At 51.8% G+C, this 20,385-nt stretch overlaps 2 protein-coding genes across 2 annotated transcripts in view; one reads left to right on the top strand and one right to left on the bottom strand.

Moving 5' to 3' along the window:
- Positions 1 to 3,142: 3,142 nt before the first annotated feature.
- Pin1 (peptidylprolyl cis/trans isomerase, NIMA-interacting 1) lies at positions 3,143 to 14,800 on the top strand. The gene is made up of 4 exons (XM_027955230.3): positions 3,143 to 3,253; positions 5,424 to 5,636; positions 13,170 to 13,280; positions 14,229 to 14,800. Exons 1-4 carry the CDS (start codon positions 3,196 to 3,198, stop codon positions 14,336 to 14,338), a joined length of 492 nt encoding a protein of 163 aa, XP_027811031.2. The 5' UTR covers positions 3,143 to 3,195; the 3' UTR covers positions 14,339 to 14,800.
- Positions 14,801 to 18,567: 3,767 nt separating this feature from the next.
- Olfm2 (olfactomedin 2) overlaps positions 18,568 to 20,385 on the bottom strand; it is a 60,964-nt gene continuing 59,146 nt past the window's right edge. The window contains exon 6 of the mRNA XM_027955309.3: positions 18,568 to 19,625. Coding sequence (XP_027811110.1) covers positions 18,948 to 19,625 — 678 coding nt within the window. The 3' untranslated portion in view covers positions 18,568 to 18,947. The remainder of the gene's footprint in view (positions 19,626 to 20,385) is intronic.

Genomic DNA, 20,385 nt, shown 5'->3' with positions numbered 1-20,385 from the left:
TCCATCAACAACTAAAAAATATTTAAAAAAAAAAAAAAAAGGTCTGGGAGTATAGCTCAGTGGTACAGAGCCCTGGATTCAGTCTCCAGTACCACCACCCCCCCCCCAAAAAAAAAAAAACTTAACCACTGAGCCACATCCCCAGCCCCTTTTATTTTTTGTTTTGAGACAGGGTCTCACTAAGTTGCTGAGGGTCTTGCTAAGTTCCTGAGGCTGGCTTTGAACTTGCAATCCTCCTACCTCAGCCTCTGAGCTGCTGGGATTATATAGGCAGATGCCACCGAATCCAGCTCAAAACAAAAAAATTTTTTTTTTTTGAGAGAATTTTTTAAATATTTATTTCTTAGTTTTTTCGGTGGACACAACATCTTTGTTTGTATGTGGTGCTGAAGATCGAACCCAGGCCACACGCATGCCAGGCGAGCGTGCTATTGCTTGAGCCACATCCCCAACCCCACAAAAATATTTTAAATTTTTAAAAATTTTTAAAAATTACATGACAGATCTAACAAGGTGTTCTTTAATTTCAAATCAGCTTATAAATATATAAGCTAATAGTAAAACCATTCTCCTTACCCCATTCTCCTGAGGACAGGCCTTTTTTAATGAATTTATGTAATCTTAAATTTTGTTTTCAGAAGATGATTCTGCTATGAGCTTGGGATGTAATTCACTGGTAGAGTGCATGCTTAGGTGTGCACAGGGCCCTAGGTTTGCTCCCCAGCATGGAAGAAAAAAAAAAAAAGACTAATATTATATGCTCATAAGAAAAACTCAAAACAAGAATTTGTTTTCTGGGCTGGGGATGTGGCTCAAGCGGTAGTGTGCTTGCCTGGCATGCGTGCGGCCAGGATTCGATCCTCAGCACCACATACAAACAAAGATGTTGTGTCCGCCGAAAACTAAAAAATAAATATTAAAATTCTAAAAAAAAAAAAAAAAAGAATTTGTTTTCTTAATTCCATCCCTCCTGCCTCTGGAAATCATTACATATCTGAATGAATCTAGGAATTTTATGAAATAGCAACGTAAAGTTTTCATACAATAGAATAATTATACATTCTGCAATAGGCATTACCATGTAGCAGCTTGCTTTTTTTTTTTTTTTTTTTTGGGGGGGGGGTCCTGTAGATTGAACTCAGGAGCACTCAATCACTGAGCCGCATCCCCAGCTCTATTTTGTATTTTATTTAGCAAAAGGGTCTCACTGAGTTGCTTAGTTCCTTGCTTTTGCTGAAGCTGTCTTTGAGATCCTCCTGCCGCAGCCTCCTGAGCTGCTGGGATTACAAGTGTGACCACTGCTCAGTGCAGCTTGCTTTTTTTGTATGCTTATGTAGATATCTTTCCATTTAAATTCTCTGTCCCAATCTTTTTAATTAGTATTTTTCTTTGCTTGGTTTTATTTATTTATTGTTTTACTTATATAAATAGGTAGTAGAGGGGGATCTTTATTTGTTTCTTTTTTTGATGCTAGGTATCCAACCCAGCCCTCCCTGTTTTTGTGACAATTGAAAGTGTCTTAAGATATTGGCAAAATATTAAAGAAGTGGTAAATAAAAAGAAAATATTGGCAAATGTTCCTTGAGGAACAAAACATCCTGTTTGAGAACCTCTGTTCTATCATTATGTATGAATCTTCTCCCGCCCCGCACCCCCCCACCAGTGCTGGAGAAAGAACCCAGGACCTCACATTCTAGACAGTGCTCTATCACTGAGCCATACACCCAGCCCTATGACACACTACTTTTGCAACTCTGCCCTAAGTCTAAAGTTGTCTTTAAAAAGAAAAGATTGTGGGGTTGTGGCTCAGCGGTAGAGCACTCACCTAGCATGTCCAAGGCCCTGGGTTCGATCATCAGCACCACATAAAAATAAATAAAATAAACGTATTGTGTCTAACTACAACTAAAAAATAAACATTAAAAAAAGAAAAGATTGTTATGTTGATACACTTATATAAAACCAAAGGATTATGTGAAAATTAAGTCCCCCATTTCCTCCTTCACCAAATCACCACCAGCAGTCAATGTTTTAATTAATCCAGAAATTTTCTGTTATAAGCTTATAGTTCTTACACAACTGAGATGATTATACTCTTAATAATGCTGTTCAGCTGCTTGCTTTTTTCTGCTTTATAATTGGTAACTTTTCATAAGTGATCTATTTATTCATTTAGTTTTCTTTTTTGATTTTTTTTTTTTTTTTTTTTTTTGGTGGTGGTGGTATGTTTTCATACATACTACGGTTGCTATGCTGTACTTTTTTTCACCCAGCAAATACCAACTAAAATTTATTTATCATTCTTTTGGCCACCTGGGAATTGGACCTAGGACATCCTGCAAGCTAGGCAAGCTTTTTACCACTGAGCTATATCCCAGCCCAGGACTTTATTATATATGTGCTCAAACAGCTCATCCTCTTCCCACCCACACCTGCTCCTATGCCCTCATCTGAGTGGCAGTGCTATCACCCACTAGTCACCCAGGATGGAGGTAGGAGCCAGATTAAGAAGGAGTAAGTTGAAGTAAGTAGGTTACAAAAGGCATGGAAATGTTTGGGTCGGTAGCATTGGGAAATAGCCTTATAAAAACTAAAAAAGGGCTAGGTTCCTTTTGGACATCTGGAAAAGTCAGGTGGGAAGAGGGAGGATGGAGGAGCAAAAATTAGGCGTCTAGCAACTCGTCGCCAAGGCAACTGCGTTGTTATGGCAACAGCAAAGGCAGTCTCCTTCCAAGTACTTAGTGGGTTCCCCAGTTATCTCCACACCAGCCGGACGCTTCCGCCTGGGGGGCTGGCGGGCTTCCGGAAACTGTTCATGAAGGAGGGAACTGCTGCTGCAGTAGCCAATCAGTAAGGTGTATCTTTCCCGGGTGGGCTCCGCGGCGAAGAGCGCCAAGAACGGGTCGGGACTTTTTTGGTGCTTACCGAAGGGCGTTGAAAAGGGCGGGTTCGTGTCCCTTCCCCACCACTTAGGAGGGAGGAGGCGGGGCCCAGATAAATCGTAGGTGAGTACGCCTACCCTCACTTCTGCCCAATAGGAAGCCAGAGAGCTAGCCGGGACGGTTGGAATGTCCAATGTGTGTCGCAGCCAGGCACCGGTGCGGAGCGCGTAGAACCAATAGGCAGCAGCAGTGGGCGGGCGCGGGCGACAGGCGGTGCAACGGAGGCGGAGCAGGCGCTGCGGCAGGAGGGAAGATGGCGGACGAGGAGAAGCTGCCGCCCGGCTGGGAGAAGCGCATGAGCCGCAGCTCAGGTGCCGCGGGGGTCGGGGCTGGGGCGGGGTCGCGCGAGCCCGCGGAAGCAGGGCTCGAGCTTCTCCCTCGGACGCGGCGGCGCCACCTTCCTTCCATGGGATCTTGTCCCCTCACACCGTCCCCCGGGTAACGGCCCCAACCCGCCCTGTGCGGGCTGTGAGTCCTAGGAGCTAGGACCCGAGGAAACCGAGGCAGAGGGCGGGGCGAGTGAGGGACCTGGGATCCCATGGCACTTCCCAGGCAATTGCCGTGGTCCTGCCGGCCCGGCTGATGCGTTTCGGCCTGATGCACCTGACGCTCTTGGGGAAAGTCTCTTCAACCCACTGGATCTGGGGGCACCGTACCTTTGGGAGGAAGACACCCCAATACCGTGCAAAGGGCGTGGCCTCAGGATCTTGCCATGCCGCAAATCCACAACTTACTCCTGCTAACGCCCCTACCATCTACCCCTACTGCTGAATCTGCAATGTCGGCCAGTGATGATCTGAGGATGGCTGATATTGTGGGGCCTGATATTGTGGGGTTTGCCACAATAATAGTGTTGATAATTGGGCATGCATCTGAGCGCCAAGCATCGTGTCTAGTGCTTTAAGTATTTAAGTTCTCTGAATTGCCATAACTCTGAGAGATGGGTAGTTATTACTCCCATTTTAAAAGAGAGGAAACTGAGCCTAGGACACTTAAGGAACAGGTCCAAAATCATGCATTTTAAGGATTGGGGGCTGGTTCTACCCTAGTCAGTCTGCCTCCAAAGCCCACCTCTTGCTTCACTGCCAAAGCTGCAAAAGCTGGTCCAGCATCTCTGGGTAGGTCCAGGATCACTTTGCTTCCTCCAGAGCCCATAGTAATCATAGTCACAATAATAATTCTTATTTATTGAACACCAGGTACTCTGGTGAAAATTTTGCATACATTGACTTCTCACAGTAATTCCATGAGTTTTGATGTCCTTATTCTCTTGATCCCATTTTGCAGATGAGAAAACATCTCATGAGGTTGCAGATGTGTGACTGCAACCTCCAGCATAAACCTGCTACTGTGCCCAGCTCTGGGTCTATTCTTTTTTTCCTGCAGTACTGAGGATTGAACCCAGGGGTGCTTTATCACTGAGCTTCACCCCATATTTTTTCTTTTTTGAGACAGGGTCTTATTCGGTTGCTAAAGCTGGCCTCGAACTTGTGATCTTCCTGCCTCAGCCTCCTGAGTCACTGGAATTACAGGCTTGTGCCACTACACCCTGCTTCTGGTCCCATTCATGCATTTCTGCTCAGTGCAACCCTTACAGCCTTCTTGATGGATGATCCTGCCCTTCACAGTGCTAAGTCCACTATGTAGCCCAGGCAAATTCTTGGCCCTTGGAGTGATACCCAGAGTCTACTGGGTCCTTCCTTTAAGCTTTTTATTTGCAGTCTTCATTCTTTCATGCTCCTCAACACCTGCATAACATCTGGTCCCCAATAATGCTGTTTCCTAGCTTGCATCATAGGACATTGGGTAGGGAGTTAAAAGCAGAGCTTTTGGGTGTGGTACACCTGAGTTCAAATCCTATCTCCTCTCTGTGTGTCTAGAGCAGAATAAATGTGCAGGAAACATTACCTGTTACCAGAGATGCAGAGGGTGAGGCCTCAGTTTTGTCATCTGTGCAATGGAGAAAATAAAAGCTGTTATACTCTTAATATATGCCAGACTCTCCTAGGCAATTTACAGATGTTGAACTTACTCAGTCAGCACTGTAGGCAGGTGCTCTTCATTTTACAGGTGGGAAAACTGATGCCCAGGGAAGATAGATCATGCAGCGGGTAGTGGCTGAGCCAGATTTAAACTCAGGTGTTTTGGCTGCTGATCGAAAGTTCTCCCTAATCTCTCCTTCCCTTCTTTTGTTATTCTGGGTTGTTTTCCTTCCTGAAGTTGTCATTGGCTGATTATTTTGTCTTGCTTCTTTAATGCTTGTTTGGCCCCACATACAGTGTTATCTCTGTGGGAGTTAACATGTTGATCCTGCCATATTGGTTTACATCTTCAGAGCCTGTGGCACATGTGGGCACACAGTGGGTTTGCTGTGTGAAGGCATCACATAAGCCAGTCCTTGTCCTGGTTTCTGGTCAGGGACCCAGGGTGATATCCTGTGATCATAGCCCCAGCTGAGTTCCTTCCTGTCCTCCCCTCCAGGCCGGGTATACTACTTCAATCACATCACTAACGCCAGCCAATGGGAGCGACCCAGTGGCAACAGCAGCAGTGGCAGCAAAAATGGGCAGGGGGAGCCTGCCAGGGTCCGCTGCTCACACCTGCTGGTTAAGCATAGTCAGTCAAGGCGGCCCTCGTCCTGGCGGCAGGAGAAGATCACCAGGACCAAGGAGGAGGCCCTGGAACTGATCAACGGTGAGCTGGGCTGGGGCAGGGTCTTTCTTGGGAGGGAGTCCTCTCAGATCACATCAGACCTTCCACTCCAACCTGGCTCCGCTGTCGCGTATAACATTGGCCTTACACAGAAGTGCCTGTATGTGACATAAGCTTGGTTCAAATGACTACCTCTCTCTGCTCTGTGGCATTTGAAGGCGAGCCTTGGGATAGGGGCAGAGGACCAGCCTTTGGGCTGGCACATCTGGGTTTAGATAGCAGCAGTGCCTTGAGAAGAGAAACACTGGGGACTCCTGTCCAGGGGTTGTAATTTTGCCCCTCAGGGGAAACAGGGTGTTTTTAAAGAGGTTAATCAAAAGCTACGTTCCACATGTTCTCTGTTGTACTTCCGTTGTTAATTTGGGAGATAGTCATTTCTTAGATCTTCTGGTGCCATCCCCAAGTCTGAATTATTTAGTTCCTGTGGTGGGTATGTGTGCAAAGACATACCCCTAGAATGGGGGAAAAAGGTAATCCTGTTTCCCCTGAGATTAGGGAGGGAGTCAGGTTTTTTGGTTGTTGTTTTGATTGTTGTTGTTTTTTTCCTTTCTAACCCTAGGGTTCCTTTTCCCTAGTCTATAAAGGTTCTGGTCCCTGACACCTTCCTGCATCCAGCAACTAAGCCTAGTCATTCAAGAGCACTGGCCACAGATTCAAACCTTGATTACAGATCTAATCTCTTCCATTATTAGCTGTGTGACCTTGACTATGTGAGTTGGCTGACCGAGTCTCAGTTTTTCCACCTTATAAAATGGGGATCTCAGCTTCCTGCCCTGCAGGGTTGCTGAGATTAACTCAGATGATGTAAGTGAATGCCTAGTGTAGAACAAGCATTCAGAGTTGGTGGGTTTACTCTGACCTGGGGAGGAAGTTGTACCCAACCCCGATCTGTGTCACCACTGTAATCTGTAAGCAAGGTTGGCAAAGATGGTATGTAGTTAAGGTTTTGTGGGCCATGCAGTTTTTGCCAGCTCTGCCTTGAAACTCCATAGTAGCTGTGGACAGTATGTAAACACATGGCTGTGGCTGTGTGCTGGGAAAGCCTCATTTACCAAACCAGGCAGGATTTGGCCTGTGGGCCATAGTTGGCAGAACCTTGGACTGGAGCTCTCAGTGTGGCAACCACTACTATATACAGCTATTTCTGTTTAATTAAAGTGAAATAAAATTAAAAATGTTTTCTCATTCTCATCAGCTTCACTTTAGGCGTTCAGAAGCTACGTGTCCTGGTGGTAACCATCTCGGGTGGGGATGTAAAAGGAAGTTCTGTCAGACAGACACAGCTCTTTGAACCATGTGGGCCAGTGGCAAGCAAGGAGGATTCCTGGCAGAGGACAGGGCAGAAATAATGGAGGGGGCTAGGGTGTAGCCAGAAATCTGGGGAAAATTGTACAGGGGGACTAGAGGGGCATGAAACCCTTCAGGGGCAGGACCCAGCTAGGGGAGGAGGGTCCTGAGTGAGGGGAGGAGTTTGGATCCATCCTGGAGGCAGCAGGAAGCACAGGTCATGTGGAACCAGGAGAGGGGCCCCGGTGCTGTGCCTTCAGGAAAGATCTGTGTGGCTGGAATGTGAAGGGTCGGGAAGCCAGAAGGCTCAGAACCCAGGCTGAGTTTTGAGGGGGGTCTGGCTACCCCAGGGGACTAGGAGGAAGTGGCTAGAAGAAATTATAGGATGACCTCTTAAGTCGTCCCAGCACTAGCGTTCCCTGTTCTGAGGCCCCTGCACTCCATAAGTGACCAAGAGGAGATGGACGTTTGGAGATGGAATGACAGAGGTACCATCTCCAGTAGAGGGCACTTGGGAAGAGGCCCAGTGTGGGAGGAACTCATTAAATCTTTGGGGCTAAGGAAGAGACTGGGAAAGGGCCTGGGGTTCAGCAGAGGAGCCAGGCTGGAGACAGATGTGTGAGGTGATCCCAGTGAGAGAGGTCTGAGGCAGGTGGGGATGGTAAGAGGGCACAGGTGTGGGCATGGCAGGTGAGAGTGTCTTCCCTTGTGGTTGGTGGGGGTCCTGCGGGATGTCTGAAGATACCAAGCAGTTGGGCCCTTGGCCTGACTTTAAGTAGACACGGACTCAGTTGGGAATGTCAGCAGGAATTCCATGCTTGTCTGTTCAGGAGGGCCCCATGGAAGCTGTGGGAGTAATTGCAGCTAGAGACAATGTGATTTGAACTTGGGGGTGGGGTGGGATTAGAAGTGAGGGGGAGCAAATTCTAGAGATGTTTAGGAGACAGAATTAGTAGGACTTGGTGATGGATAGGTGGGCAGGGATTAGGTGTTCAGGAGAAGGTGATTTAAGGTCAGGACTGTAGGACCCACCCTTGCAGGTCTGGTTCCAGGCCAGCCTGTGGAACAGAGCAAGTGTCTTCATTATGAGAGCCTCATTTGCTGACCTGTAGAACAGGGCCAGGGTGGCCATGAAAATCCAGTAGTTATGGGCTCTCTCTTGATCCCAGTCGTTCAGCACATGCTGTGGGGAAGCTCAGGCCAGGACAAGTTCTGTGTTCATGGGCAGCCCCTGTTGCTGTCCTGAAGCCCCTGGAAAGAGCTTTGAGCAGGGATGCAGGAGGCCTAGTGGCTCAGCCAGAGACCCTCCACTGACCTTGGACCATGACCTCCTTCTCCTAGCCTTGCTTCACTGTCTTCTCGGACTGAGACAAGACCCTTGGTGGTCAGCTGGAGGGTCGGTGAAAAGGCCCTAGCCAGAGTGCACTGGGGAACCAGACGCTTCTGTGTGGTGTCAGCAAGTGTTGGGCATCCAGGCCTTGTTTTCTGTCCCAGGAAAGTGAATGTTCTTCCCCATCCTGGGCTTGTTCCAGGTGATCAGGAGATGATGATTTGGGCAGTGCCCGCCCCATCTCGCAGGCTAAGTGTCATCGGTGCCCATTTAGAGCTGGTGTTTCCTCTCCACCCTGAGGACAGGCTGCCCACAGCAGAACCAGTGCCTCTACATTTCTGCTGAGGCTACTTTTCCCAGCATTGGTTCTCCTGTAACTGTTGGGCTACAGCCAGAGACTGTCAGGAATCCAAGGCCCAGCCGGGTGTCATTGTTGGTGTCCTTGTCTGAGGAGGCCAGACCATGGACAGGTCCTCATTTTCTGTTCCCCATTGTTCCAAGACCCTCCTGCTTGCCCAGGACCCGAGGCTCAGAGAACGAGTAGCACTCCTTCTCACGTACCCTTTCCAAGGCTCAAGGGTCAGTGAGCTTCTGTGGCTTGGTGTTCCCTGGGGTCAGTGGCATCCTTCCAGCCTATTAGTCTCAGGCGATCCCACCTGCTGGATCCTTGGTCTTCTGGGACAGCAGACCTAATCCTGTCACCTGTTTCCCTGAGCAGACCCTTTCCCCTAAGGTTCTTGGACTGGAAGGAGCCTATAGGATGTGGTGGGAACGTGGGAAATTTGTCTCTAAATCTTTTTAGGTTCAGGGGGTCACCCCATTTGTTCATTCACTCTCTCTTAAGTATCTATGGCATATCAACTTAGGTTGCCATAACAAGAGACTAGACTGGGTGGCTTCAACAATAGAAATTTATTCTCTGACAGTCTGGAAAGCAGAAGGCCCAGATCGGGTTCCAGCCTGATGGAAGCTTGGTTCTTAGCAAGGCCTCTCTTGGCTTGCGGACATCTGTCATCATCTTTTTTTTTCAATACCTGTACTTTATTTATTTATTTTTATGTGGTGCTGTGGATCGAACCCAGGGCCTCACACGTGCTAGGCGAGCGTGCTACTGCTGAGCTCCAGCCCCAGCCCCAGCCCCAGCCCCAGCCCCAGCCCCCGGCAGCTATCTTCTTGATGAGTCCTCACATGACCTTTCCTTAGTGCTAGTGCAGAGAGAGAGAGAGAGAAAGAAGAGTCCCTTTTTTTTCTTTTGAGAGGAAGTCTTGCTACTTTGCTGAGGCTGGTGTGGAACTCCTGGGCTCAAGTGATCTTCCCACATAGATGGGACTACAGGCACATGCCACTACACCTGTCAGTGTCTATTCTTATAAGAACGCTAATTATTCTGTTAGAGGACCCTGCCTCCCAACACAATCACACTGGAGGCTAGGGCTTCATTTTATGCATTTGGGGACACAGACATTCAGCTCCTATCTGTGAATGACTTTCTCTGAACCAGCCATTGCTCCAGTGGTTATTTACTCCTCAGAACAGCCCCCCAAGGTGGAAGCTCTTATTATCCCATTTTATAGGCCAGTGAGTGTGAGATTCAGAGGCAGACCTACCAGACATGCAGAGCTCAGAAGCAGCAGAGCTGGGATTTGAACCCAGCAGTTGAAGTCCTTCTAGGTCTCAGGGATATGCTGTGAGCAGGCCAGCCTAGAGCTACCAGCGGAGATGTGTCTTCTTATGTTTTGCATGCAATTTCAGGGACTCCTGAACACCCTGAAGCAGGGAGAAGGCCCCTGTTCCTGGAGAGTCTGCCCTGGGTCTGGGTAGTTCTCAGCGAGAGCCCTCCCTGGCTGGAGCCCTATTAATCAGATTTGAGTCAGGCACCATGTTGAGACGGGTGTAGTTGCAATCAGTGAGGCAGGGCCTGCTCCTGGAGGAGGCCCAGGAAGTCTGGCCTCCGCATTGACACCTGAGGTTCAGGTACAAAAGTCAGGAGATTCCAGTGATGGTTCCCTTTTCCCTCCTTCCCCGTGGCCTTTTCTGTCTTGTTAATTCATGAATTCCTTGGGCACCGGGGAATACCTGTTTTGGGCACACTGCTGGGTGCCGGCAGGGATAATGATGAACAAAGTCGACCCAGCCCCTGTCCTCGACACACACACAGACAGGACAGTGGTAAAGGCAGCATCCACAGAGGGCACCTCACGCAGTAGGGGCTTTGGGAAGGCTTGCAGGAAAGACCGGAAGACATAGGCTGGTGCCCAGCAGAACTAAAAAAAGGCCTGGAGGTGGAGGCAGTGGGGTGGGGCAGGAGTAGGAGTGACACCATCGTGGTAGAGGCATGTGTAGACTGAGCTGCTGAGGGGACACATGGAACCGACCACTTTCAGGTCATTGTCAAAAGAAGGAAAACTCAGGATGAAAAAGGTTTTTTAAAAATTTGTGTGAGGCTCCATCAAAACAGAACATATTCTAAGAGAGCTGGTTTGTCAGGTTGATCTGGGTGATGTGAACTGTGAGGTCAAAGCGTGGCTCTTATTCATTTTTAAGTGGAAATGGCTTACACACTGAATGTGTTTGAGGAAAGCCCTAGGCAGTCCAGTCTTAGGGATCCCTGTGGCCCCAGCTGCTGGGGGGTGCAGCAAGGTGACACTTGTACAGGGAGGGCTGTGGGCTTAGCTCTGTGGGTGCTGGGCTCCTGCATGCAGTTCTGCTGCCAGGAGGCAGGCAGGTACCCAGGGGCACTGTGCATCAGGATTCCTTGACTGGCTGACTGTGGTCCACTCAGAACGAGAGGTGGGGAAACCTGGTGCTGTATGGCTAAGGCTGGGGTACACTCAGAAGGCCAGGAAGAAGAGGAGAGGAGGGTGACTAGGGATGTCTGGTTCAGCTCAGAGTTGCTGATGGATGCATTGGCACAAGGGGACCCCTTGGTAGCCTAGGAGGGTGGTTTCCAGCCAGACCTGGGTATTCCATGAAGCCCAAACAGGGAGCAGGGAGGAGCCTTGTATGGCCAACGTGCTTGTCTGACAGGCATCAGGCAGCGCCTCCAGGGATGGGCAGAGCAGAGAGGAGTAGAGGCAACTTTGTCCCTGTGACATGCAACTCACATAGAAGGAAGAATGGTGACAGCAAGTAACTTTGTCAGCATCTCACTCATTGCCTGGTACTGTGCTGTGTGTCACAGTAGCACGCTGGCAAGATTGGCAGTCTGGAAGACAGGTGCAGGTGATGATGCAGGTGCAGTTGAGTTGTATGCTCTGGCAGTGTTCAGATCAATGTGGAAGTCACTGCCATGACGTGTTTTGCCAGACAAGAACAACATTCATGCTCTCTCAGTCACACGGTTTCCACTTTGGTGCCAGTCGTGTTTATTAGGGTGGCATTCGCATCCCACAGGATCCTGAGGCAGATCCAGCAAGATCCCCATGGGGCTCAAGCCAGCACCAGGTGGGTGTGTCAGAGGTGGTTACTCCAGGCTGGCTGACAGGCATTTTGGCTTTGTGTAGGTTGGTGGAAGTGTTGGTGATTTTGCAAAGGCAAAAATGTGTTGGGTGACCCTCACATCTTGAGACAATGGCAGCTGTGGGCTGGTGTCCAGTTGCCCAGCCAGATGGGTGGGGTGGGTATAGTCCCTGGTGCACTCCACAGAGCAACTGCTGGGCCAGGCAGGAAAGTGGTACAGGGTCCAAGATCACCAAGGGCTGCTCCAGGGTCCGGGGCCACTGCCCTGGGAACTTGGGAAGGAGATGGCCAGAATGCTCACATGTGCCAAGGCTGCTTGTCAAGCTGGAGGGTCATGAAGGGAGGACAGGATAGACTGTCCTGTATCTGTGTCATAGACTCCTGGCCACCTCAGGGACTTCCTGGACTCAGGAAGATGACAGGCAGCTCCTCCCTACCTGGCGCACATATGCGTGTGCGCACACACGGTTACACCTGTGCCTGGACACCAGTACACTCTGACACATGCTGCATACTTACACTGCACACCCTCACCCCTAGTGCGCGCACACACACACACATTTGTGCACACGTGTTCAGATCTTACACGTTCTGCTCCAAAACCTGAGTCACCCAGATTCTTGGCACTGCCCTCTCACTCCCCTCTGCTGGGGTCCTTTTCCTTCCTCCCTTGCCCCTGGCTTCCTCTCCCTCCAGGAGAATTGTGGTCCAGTGGGGCTGGTTTGGACTGCACATCTGGGGCTCTGCCAGACACCTGTCAGGGCAGCTGGAGAAGAGCCGTGTCTCTTGCCTACGGGACCCCCGTGCACAGGGCTGACACAGCATCCCTTGGAGTCCCCTTGGGTTCTCTTCTCCATGCTCCAGTGATCTCAGGGCTTGTCTCCCCTGTCCCGAGAACTGAGGCCCACGGGTGAGGGCTTGGCTGGCCTCTGTGGCAGACCTGGGCTTGTACCCTGGCCTCCTGCCTGTCCTAAACCTTCTCAGACTATCCTGGGGCTGGGTGAGCCTCCTGCTGTGGGGTCCGCCATCCCTTCGGTCTCCCATCTCCTGTTCTTACTCCCTGTTGTAACTTAGAGGTAGATTTTCCTCTTAAATATTGTGTTGGGGGATGGAAGGAGGTCGGTGTGTGTGTGTGAGAGAAGGAGAGGGAGGGGAGAGGGGGAGACTGGCTTGGCCATCAGTATCACTGTAGGATCACAGGCACAGGTACATGCAAATGGGTGACAGGGTTGGTTGTGTCCCTGTGCATGCATGTGGAAGGCACCTCTTCATGGACTCGTGCAGTGCACGAACAGAAGACTGCGTGAGTGTAGGGGCGCGCTTGTGGCCTGCAATGTCTGTGAGGAGCGTGCACAGTGGTCAGAGGAGGGCTTACATCCCCCTTGGGGATGGCCTTCTGCTCTGCCCCTGACGTGGGGCTCTTTTTCCTGTCCCCGCAGGCTACATCCAGAAGATCAAGTCGGGAGAGGAAGACTTTGAGTCTCTGGCCTCACAGTTCAGCGACTGCAGCTCGGCCAAGGCCAGGGGAGACCTGGGTGCCTTCAGCAGAGGTGGGCAAGGAAAGGGCACCACCCTACCCTAGGCAAGGACCACCTGCAGCCAGGAGGGCAGTAGAGGCTGGGAGGAGCCTGTGGGTTTTCAGGAGTGTGGCCCTTGTCACACAGGGCTTCCCAGCCCACCAGGTGGCAGCACAGTCCCTTCCTCAGGTTGTTGCGGCTGCCCTGCCTGGGGAGCTGGCAGCCAGGAGAGAGTAGGGGCAGCACAGCCTTCTTTCTGATGTCATTCCTTCCCAGGGTCTGTGCGTCTTTGCACAGTTGTCCCCATCAGGGCCCATAAAGGTTGGTTCCATTCTGTTGTTAGCATTCCCTTTTGTCAGGGCTATTGAGCTGAGTCCCCCAGAATCTCCTTTCCAGTCTCATAAGTGGGGAAACCAGGGCCGGGGGAGGGGACAGGTCAGCAGCCCTGAGTTTGGGCCCATCTGTCCAGGACAAAGGAAATCAGGGAGCCACGGTGGCCTGGCTGCCTCCTCCCACCACCTCCTTTCTCCTCTCCCCCTTTATTCCTCTCTGCTGGCCTTCCTCAGTCCTCAGGGTCTACAGGCCCGGGGTGGGCTATGGTATTCAGACCCCTGCCAAAGAGGGGGAGTCCCGCCCTCACCCACCCCAGGAGGCCTGTGGGACAGATGATGTGCCCGTGTGGGGAGCCAGGCCCAGGGAGAGGAGTTCATCACCAAAATGCGCCTCTAAATGCATAATGGTGGCAGCGGCTCTGCCTGCCATCCCTCATGCTGTCCTCGGGCTTCCCAGGGCCTCCTAATGGCCTTGCCACCTCCGGCTAGGCTGCAGCTCTGCTCCGTGACAGGCCATAAACTCAGTGATGGATGAGTAGGGGTGGGTACAGGCGGGAGCCGCATCTGCTGTGGCTCGACTCACCTGCCTCCTTCTGGCCCTGCACTGACTCGCTGACCCCTTCCTGTCCATGTCCCTCGTGGTTCCTAGGTCAGATGCAGAAGCCATTTGAAGACGCCTCATTTGCGCTGCGGACAGGGGAGATGAGCGGGCCCGTATTCACGGATTCTGGTATCCATATCATCCTACGCACGGAGTGAGGAGTGTGGGCAGCCCAGGCTGGCCTGCAGGGTGGGGCAGGGCCGTGGGACCCACCAGCTCCCCTGCTGCCCGCTGGCCAGTGAGTGCTCCTCCCTGCTACCGTCACACAGTATTTATTGTTTCCAAAATGGCTGAAGGGGGGCTCTTCAAGATTGGGAGCTCTGGGCTTCCGCTCCCTGTTCTACCTGCAGGTGGGGCTCTCCCCGCCAGACTCCCCTGAAGTAACTGACTTCAAAGGGCAATGGGGGTCGGGAGGCTCCCAGACCCAGGGGAGTGGGGGGTGACCTGTCCCCCAGGTCCCAGAGGCAGGCAGGCAGCAAGGCCTGAGTTGTTGGGTTCTCGGTTTGCCCCATTCCTCTGTTTAGTTGCAAAAAGCAAATGCTCCGTGCCAGCCGCCCAGCTGCGGGCCCTTTGGGCGGCAGTGCAGCACCCCTTGCTTCCCCATTAAACCTGGAACCACTGCTCTGCCGTCCTGTGTCTCATTTCTTCCCTGGTGAGGTGTGGGGGCCGTCGTGCAGAGAGGGGATCATTGTCCATCGTCCCAAGTTGTTCACACTGTTCTTCGTGCCCTGGAACCTCCCTTTTTCTGTATCGGGGTGGTCCTGTGGGCGTTCTCCCCAGTTACAGGACTACCAGGGCCGTGGGGCACCTTCCAGCCCCAGTCCATGCAGGGTGTGCCACGCCCTCCCCAGGGCCTGTCCCAGGATGCAGGGGCCCCACCTCACTCACCTGAGGGCCTCCATTCAGCGGGTTGGGAATGGAGCCAGTGGACCTGCCAGTGTTCCTGGGGGAGCCAGGCTGAGGCCCCTCGGTGCTGGGTGCTCTTCACCCATTCCCCACCCTCATACACACAAGCCACTGTCAGATTAGAACAAATCACACCCTGCATCCTGATGCCTGTATCCCTGTCACCTGGAGCACTTCCAACAGTTTGTTCCTGGGTCCAGCCGCCAGACCCAGCACCCTCTGCAACTGCTGTTACCATGGTAACATAAGCCCCCTGGAAGTGGGCTAATACCAGGTGCCGCTGTCAGCAGGGATCCTGGCAGAAGGGGCTGAGCAGAGGAACAGAGTGGGGAGCAGAGTGCGGCTGAGAGGATGCCTGGGGCAGGGGGAGGTGGACCCTCTTCCTCCACCTCTGGGTAGGGCCCCTGCCAGGGTGGATAGCTGCGAGTGTGGCCTGCCTGTCCACTTTCACCTCCGCAGCTGCCTCTGCAATGGCCTGGGACAGGGGTTATTGAGAGTCATTTAGATGTAGAAGTTCTGCCCACCCACGGCCCCCTCATTTGGTGGGACCAGCCTGGATTGTGAGGGTGGCCAAGTTGGCAAAGCTTGGGGACCTGCAAAATAAGGCTGAATCCCAAGGGAGCCCCCACCCCCAACTCCAGGGCTGAGACTCATAAACAATCACCTGAGCCTGCTCCCATCTGGCTGGTTTCTGGAGCAATCGCTCTCCCCACCAGCCGCCTGCTGGAGCGTTTGTCATTAGGAAGGTTTAATGAGTTTCTTCCCAGCTCTGCTGGGCTGAGGAGAGCCGGCTTGGTTGGCTACACCTCCTTGCAGAATGTTCCATCATGGGGGCTGTGAGGCAGGCAGGCAGTAGCCCTGCTGTCTGCAGCAACAGTTGGGTGGGGTTGGGGAGGCGATTGCACTGCTCCTGGTCCAGGGGAGCCCCTGGGGATGATTGGAAGTGAGGGGTTGGGGAGCAGGTTTTGCTGAGTGCTGCTCCAAGGGAAGAATAGCCCTGTGTTCTGATTTGTGACACAAGAGCCCAGGGAAGGATCTCCCTCGGGCTCCTGCTGAGTCTGAAATGCTGCCAAGGAGGGGCATACCGTTATCCTGTGTGAGGCCAGAAATAGTGTTTACGGCACTGTCACTTTGGACATCCACAAAGTGTGTGTGTGCGTGTGTGTCCTGTGCCATGCTGAGAGACCCTGGACCTCGTCCTTCCCCTTCCCTGTCTATCCATGCAGTGGCCAAAACTCAAAGAACATTGCTATTAGACAAATCTGCCCCCGGAGCCCACTCACTGTCTGAGTGATTCATTATTAAGTAGCTGTGCTTCCCTCACCTGCTCCACATTCTCACCCACCCCTCTTGCCCAGAATTGGAGCTGTAAATCCCAAGCCTTTAGGATGGTGACAGTGTAGTCTCCTCTGATTTTTTTTCTCCTTCCCAGTGCTGGAGATGAGCAAGAGCTCAGCCACTGAAAGCCCCACCCCCTCCCAGGCCAGGCCCTGACCCAGAGAGCTGGTTCCACTCTGCCATGTGCATCAGTCCTGGCCTCTGGCTACTGGGCAGGGCTAGAGGTGGTCACCTCAGGGCAAACAGGGTTATTACAACTTCCTGGATGTAGCCAGGTCCCTGTCTATAATGACCGGGACATTACAGAATTAACATTACCTAAGACAGGTAGACACAGACGGTTCTGGCCTCAGGTTCTGGCCTTGAGGGGCGGTGTTCTCCCCTTGCTCACCCTTGGTTGGAACAAAACCCCAAACGTGAAAGTAGAAGGATTGCCGAGCCTGTGTGCGGGAGAGAGAGTGGCAGTTGTGTGCCAGGTGCCCGGGCTCTGGAGACTTGAGGTACAGATGTGACTGACGGGTCCCATCAGCTCTGTTCTTGGTGTGAGAAGTGGATCTCTGTGTCTCAGCATATTCTGGACAAAGGCTGAATCAGCATCCTCCAGTCATGACCCTACTCTGGAGGGTTCAGTATCAGATGGATAAACCATGTCCCCTCACCTTGTAAATCTGCCTCCAGATAAATGTAAGTGTGTGTGTGTGGGGGTGGTACAGGTGTTCCGAGCATCCCAGACCTGTGACGTTTTTGTTTGTTTTTTCAGTTGGTATGGATCAAAGTGCTGCTTCAGGTGTTAACCCAGGAACCCGTCCTTTTCTGATGTCACACTTGTTCATTTAAATGGAAATTAATTGTTCTTCTGGAGAATTTCTTTAAAAATTGGTTTTAAATGAGTGCATTAGGCAGCCCCATTTATTATTCATGGGGTTCATTCCCAATATGGCCCCCGTGTCCAAGTTCCCGGAGATGCCAGCGCAAAGCGGAGATGATTTAATCAGGAAGGCCATTAATTAGAGATGGGGACATAAGCCTTTGGGAGGAGCGCCACCACCTTCCTGTGGCCGCAGAGGAGTGGGTTCTGGGCCAGTGGGGCCCTTTGCAAGATTTTTCTGCTCTGGGTTCACATGGGGTCGACCACCTGAGGGGCTAACGTGGAGGGTGGGGGCAGCCCTGAACCATCCTCTCACCTCCATTCCAGAAAAAAACAGCCCTAGGGATGACTCTCCCACCCCTCTTGCAGTCCTACCCGCTTGCCCCTCAACTTTTGACACCTCCCTGGTCCCCAGCTTCATCCCTTCAGCCTGCCTCACATAGCTCACCAGACGAGGTATTGAAAAGCACTCGGTTTTGTTCTCCCCCTTCTGTGACACCTCCAGCCCCTCAGCCCTACCTTTAGCTAGGTTTCTAAGGCTCCAGAGCATCTGGCCTCTTACTTTGCCAGCCTCTTCCTAACCCTGCACCTCTTTCCTCCTCTGATTCCTCCTGTCTGCCTGGCCACGAGTCTGGTCCCCATGTTAGGAAGCACCCTGGCCCAGCCCCTTCCTGCACACAGGCCCCAGGCATGGAATGTGCTGGGTTCCACTGACGGCCAGACCACCAGAGCAAGCCCACCTGGGGTGACTTTTTAGAAACAATTTTTCAAATTACAAAGCTGAAAGAGAAGAAAGGGGATAAATTTGGCAGGGCCCTAACCTCTCATACCCAGATTCTTAAAAGTAGCCAAATTGTTTAAAACCCATTAAAACATTGCCAGACAGCTCAGCGAAGCACTGGATGGATCAATGAGTGAAAAGCCAGCGACAGGGAATATTTGTTTGAGGCCAATTTCCATCCTTGTTAGAGGATTCTCAGTTGTTTTGATCAAATTGCTTTTAAACGAATTGCTTTTGATTGAAACACCTTGGATCAGATCTCCTCATTCGTCTCCCCAAAGGGCTCACCCTGGCGAAGGGGGGCTCCAGGCTGGACTTGCTTGCCCCTGGTTGAATGGGACAGGGGCTCAGTGGGGATGGGGCTGCACGCTCAGGCTTCACCTCCAACTCGGCCACGAATGGACACACAGAGCAACCGAAGCGTCAAATGTCAAAGGTCCCGTTTATTCCAGCAACCCAGAAAGAAAAAAGTGTAAATAAAAAAAAGATCCATGCACTCAACTCCAGGGGCTGGGGGTTGGGAGTGAGGATGAAGAGCGGGGGGGGGGGGGGGGGGCAAAGAGCAGGAGGGGAGGGGGAGAAAGAGAGACAGAGACAGAAAGAGAACTGGGGGGTCAGATCAATGAAAAGAAAGAGACGGAGGGACATCAATAAAAGGCAGAAAGACCAAGAAGTGGAGTATCAAAAGCAGAGATCAATAAAGGAGAAGAGAAAATGGAGAAGAGGCATTGATAGGAATTCAGGGCAGAGAATGAAAGCCGGGTGTGCAGAAAGGTGGGGAGAGGGCACCACAGAGACAGAAACTTGAAGGGACACAGGCAGAGTGGGAAGGGCCCCAGCAGCCCACGTGGGGCAGCCTGAGCCTCGGAGGCACCTAGGGATCCCCAGCGGTGCTGATGACATGGAAGAGAGTGACATTGTAGAGCACCTGGTGGCCATTGTTCCAGGTGTACAGGGCCCGCTCCCGGGGGTTGTAATCCAGCATGGAGATGTGGGAGTACTGGTTGTGGAAGGGGACGTCCGTGTACTCATAACTGGACGTGTTGGTGAAGTAGGCGAAGTAGACCTTGGCCCCGGCCAGGTGGGAGTTGGTCACATAGAGCACGCCACAGATCATGAAGGCCTCCCCAGCACTGCGCTTGGGGTAGCCAGTGTCCCAGGACCGCATGACCTCCAGGGTGTGCGGGTCCAGCCGGCTGACCACAATGTTGCCCGCGTTCTGGTTGGTGGTGTACACGGCCCAGAGCCCGCTCTCGTCCACCATGAAGTCCATGTCGGAGAAGCCACCCCAGGAGTAGGGGAAGGTGTTGTTGTAGCCAGCCCCAGGGAGACTCCTCTGCACCAGCACGGAGCGCGAGCGGAAGTGGTACTTGACCACCACGTTACTCTGGTACTTGTTATAGAACAGGGAGCCATTGTACACCACGTGGCCCGTGCCCGCCCATGGCTGGGGCAGCAGGTGCTGGATAAAGTTCTGGCCTTTGATGAAATCGCCCAGAGTGCGGAACTCCAGCACCCGCCGGCCCTTGTAATAGCCGTCCATGTACCAGACCTATGAGAGTAGCCTCTGGTCACTGGAGGGACCAGCGTCAATGACCCAAGGGTCCCAGCAACCATTCAGGACTCAACGATGGTCATCAAAGACCAATGCCACCTACATGGTCATTACTTGGTCATGGGCTTTCTACTGACCACTCACGACCCAGTGACTATGAGTAACAGACACTAGGTGGGTGGTGCTTGATCCCAAAGGATTAGGGAAATTGCACTCCCTGGGGACTTCCTAGCCTAGGAATTCACTGATCACTGGACACTGGTGGCTAGTGGTCACTGAGGGTCCCTTGAATTCTTTGCCCATGGGTAACCCCTGTAATAAGATAACTAGGCATGTCCTCCTCATCGCCAACATTGTCTTCATTGTCCTTGTTGTCATATTAATTAGTATTGTGCTAAGAATCTTAAGAACTTTAATTCTGAAATTATAATAATTTTGAAGATAAGGAAATCAGAGTCAGACATTAAGGATGCTGCCTAAGATTCCCTAGCTGAGAAATGGCAGGAGGGGAACGCAACCCAAGCCTGATTTCCAAGCCAACCAATTGGTTGAACCTCCATAATCCCTGGGAGACCAATGATCACAGGCTTATTACTACCTGTGGTCTATGATACTTAGTGGCCGTTCAGTGACCTATATCAGTCACTAGGAAGGTCACTGTGCAGGATAGTCCCTGGGCAGTTTGTTCCTGGTTCTTGTGGGTCAAAGTGATGGGCAGTCATGACCAAGGAGGCCACTGGAAGTCCAAATGTCATTG

This window comes from Marmota flaviventris, chromosome 1, assembly GCF_047511675.1.
Source record: "Marmota flaviventris isolate mMarFla1 chromosome 1, mMarFla1.hap1, whole genome shotgun sequence".
NCBI classification, from domain to species: domain Eukaryota; kingdom Metazoa; phylum Chordata; class Mammalia; order Rodentia; family Sciuridae; genus Marmota; species Marmota flaviventris.
This window is presented reverse-complemented; position numbering and strand designations above follow the sequence as displayed.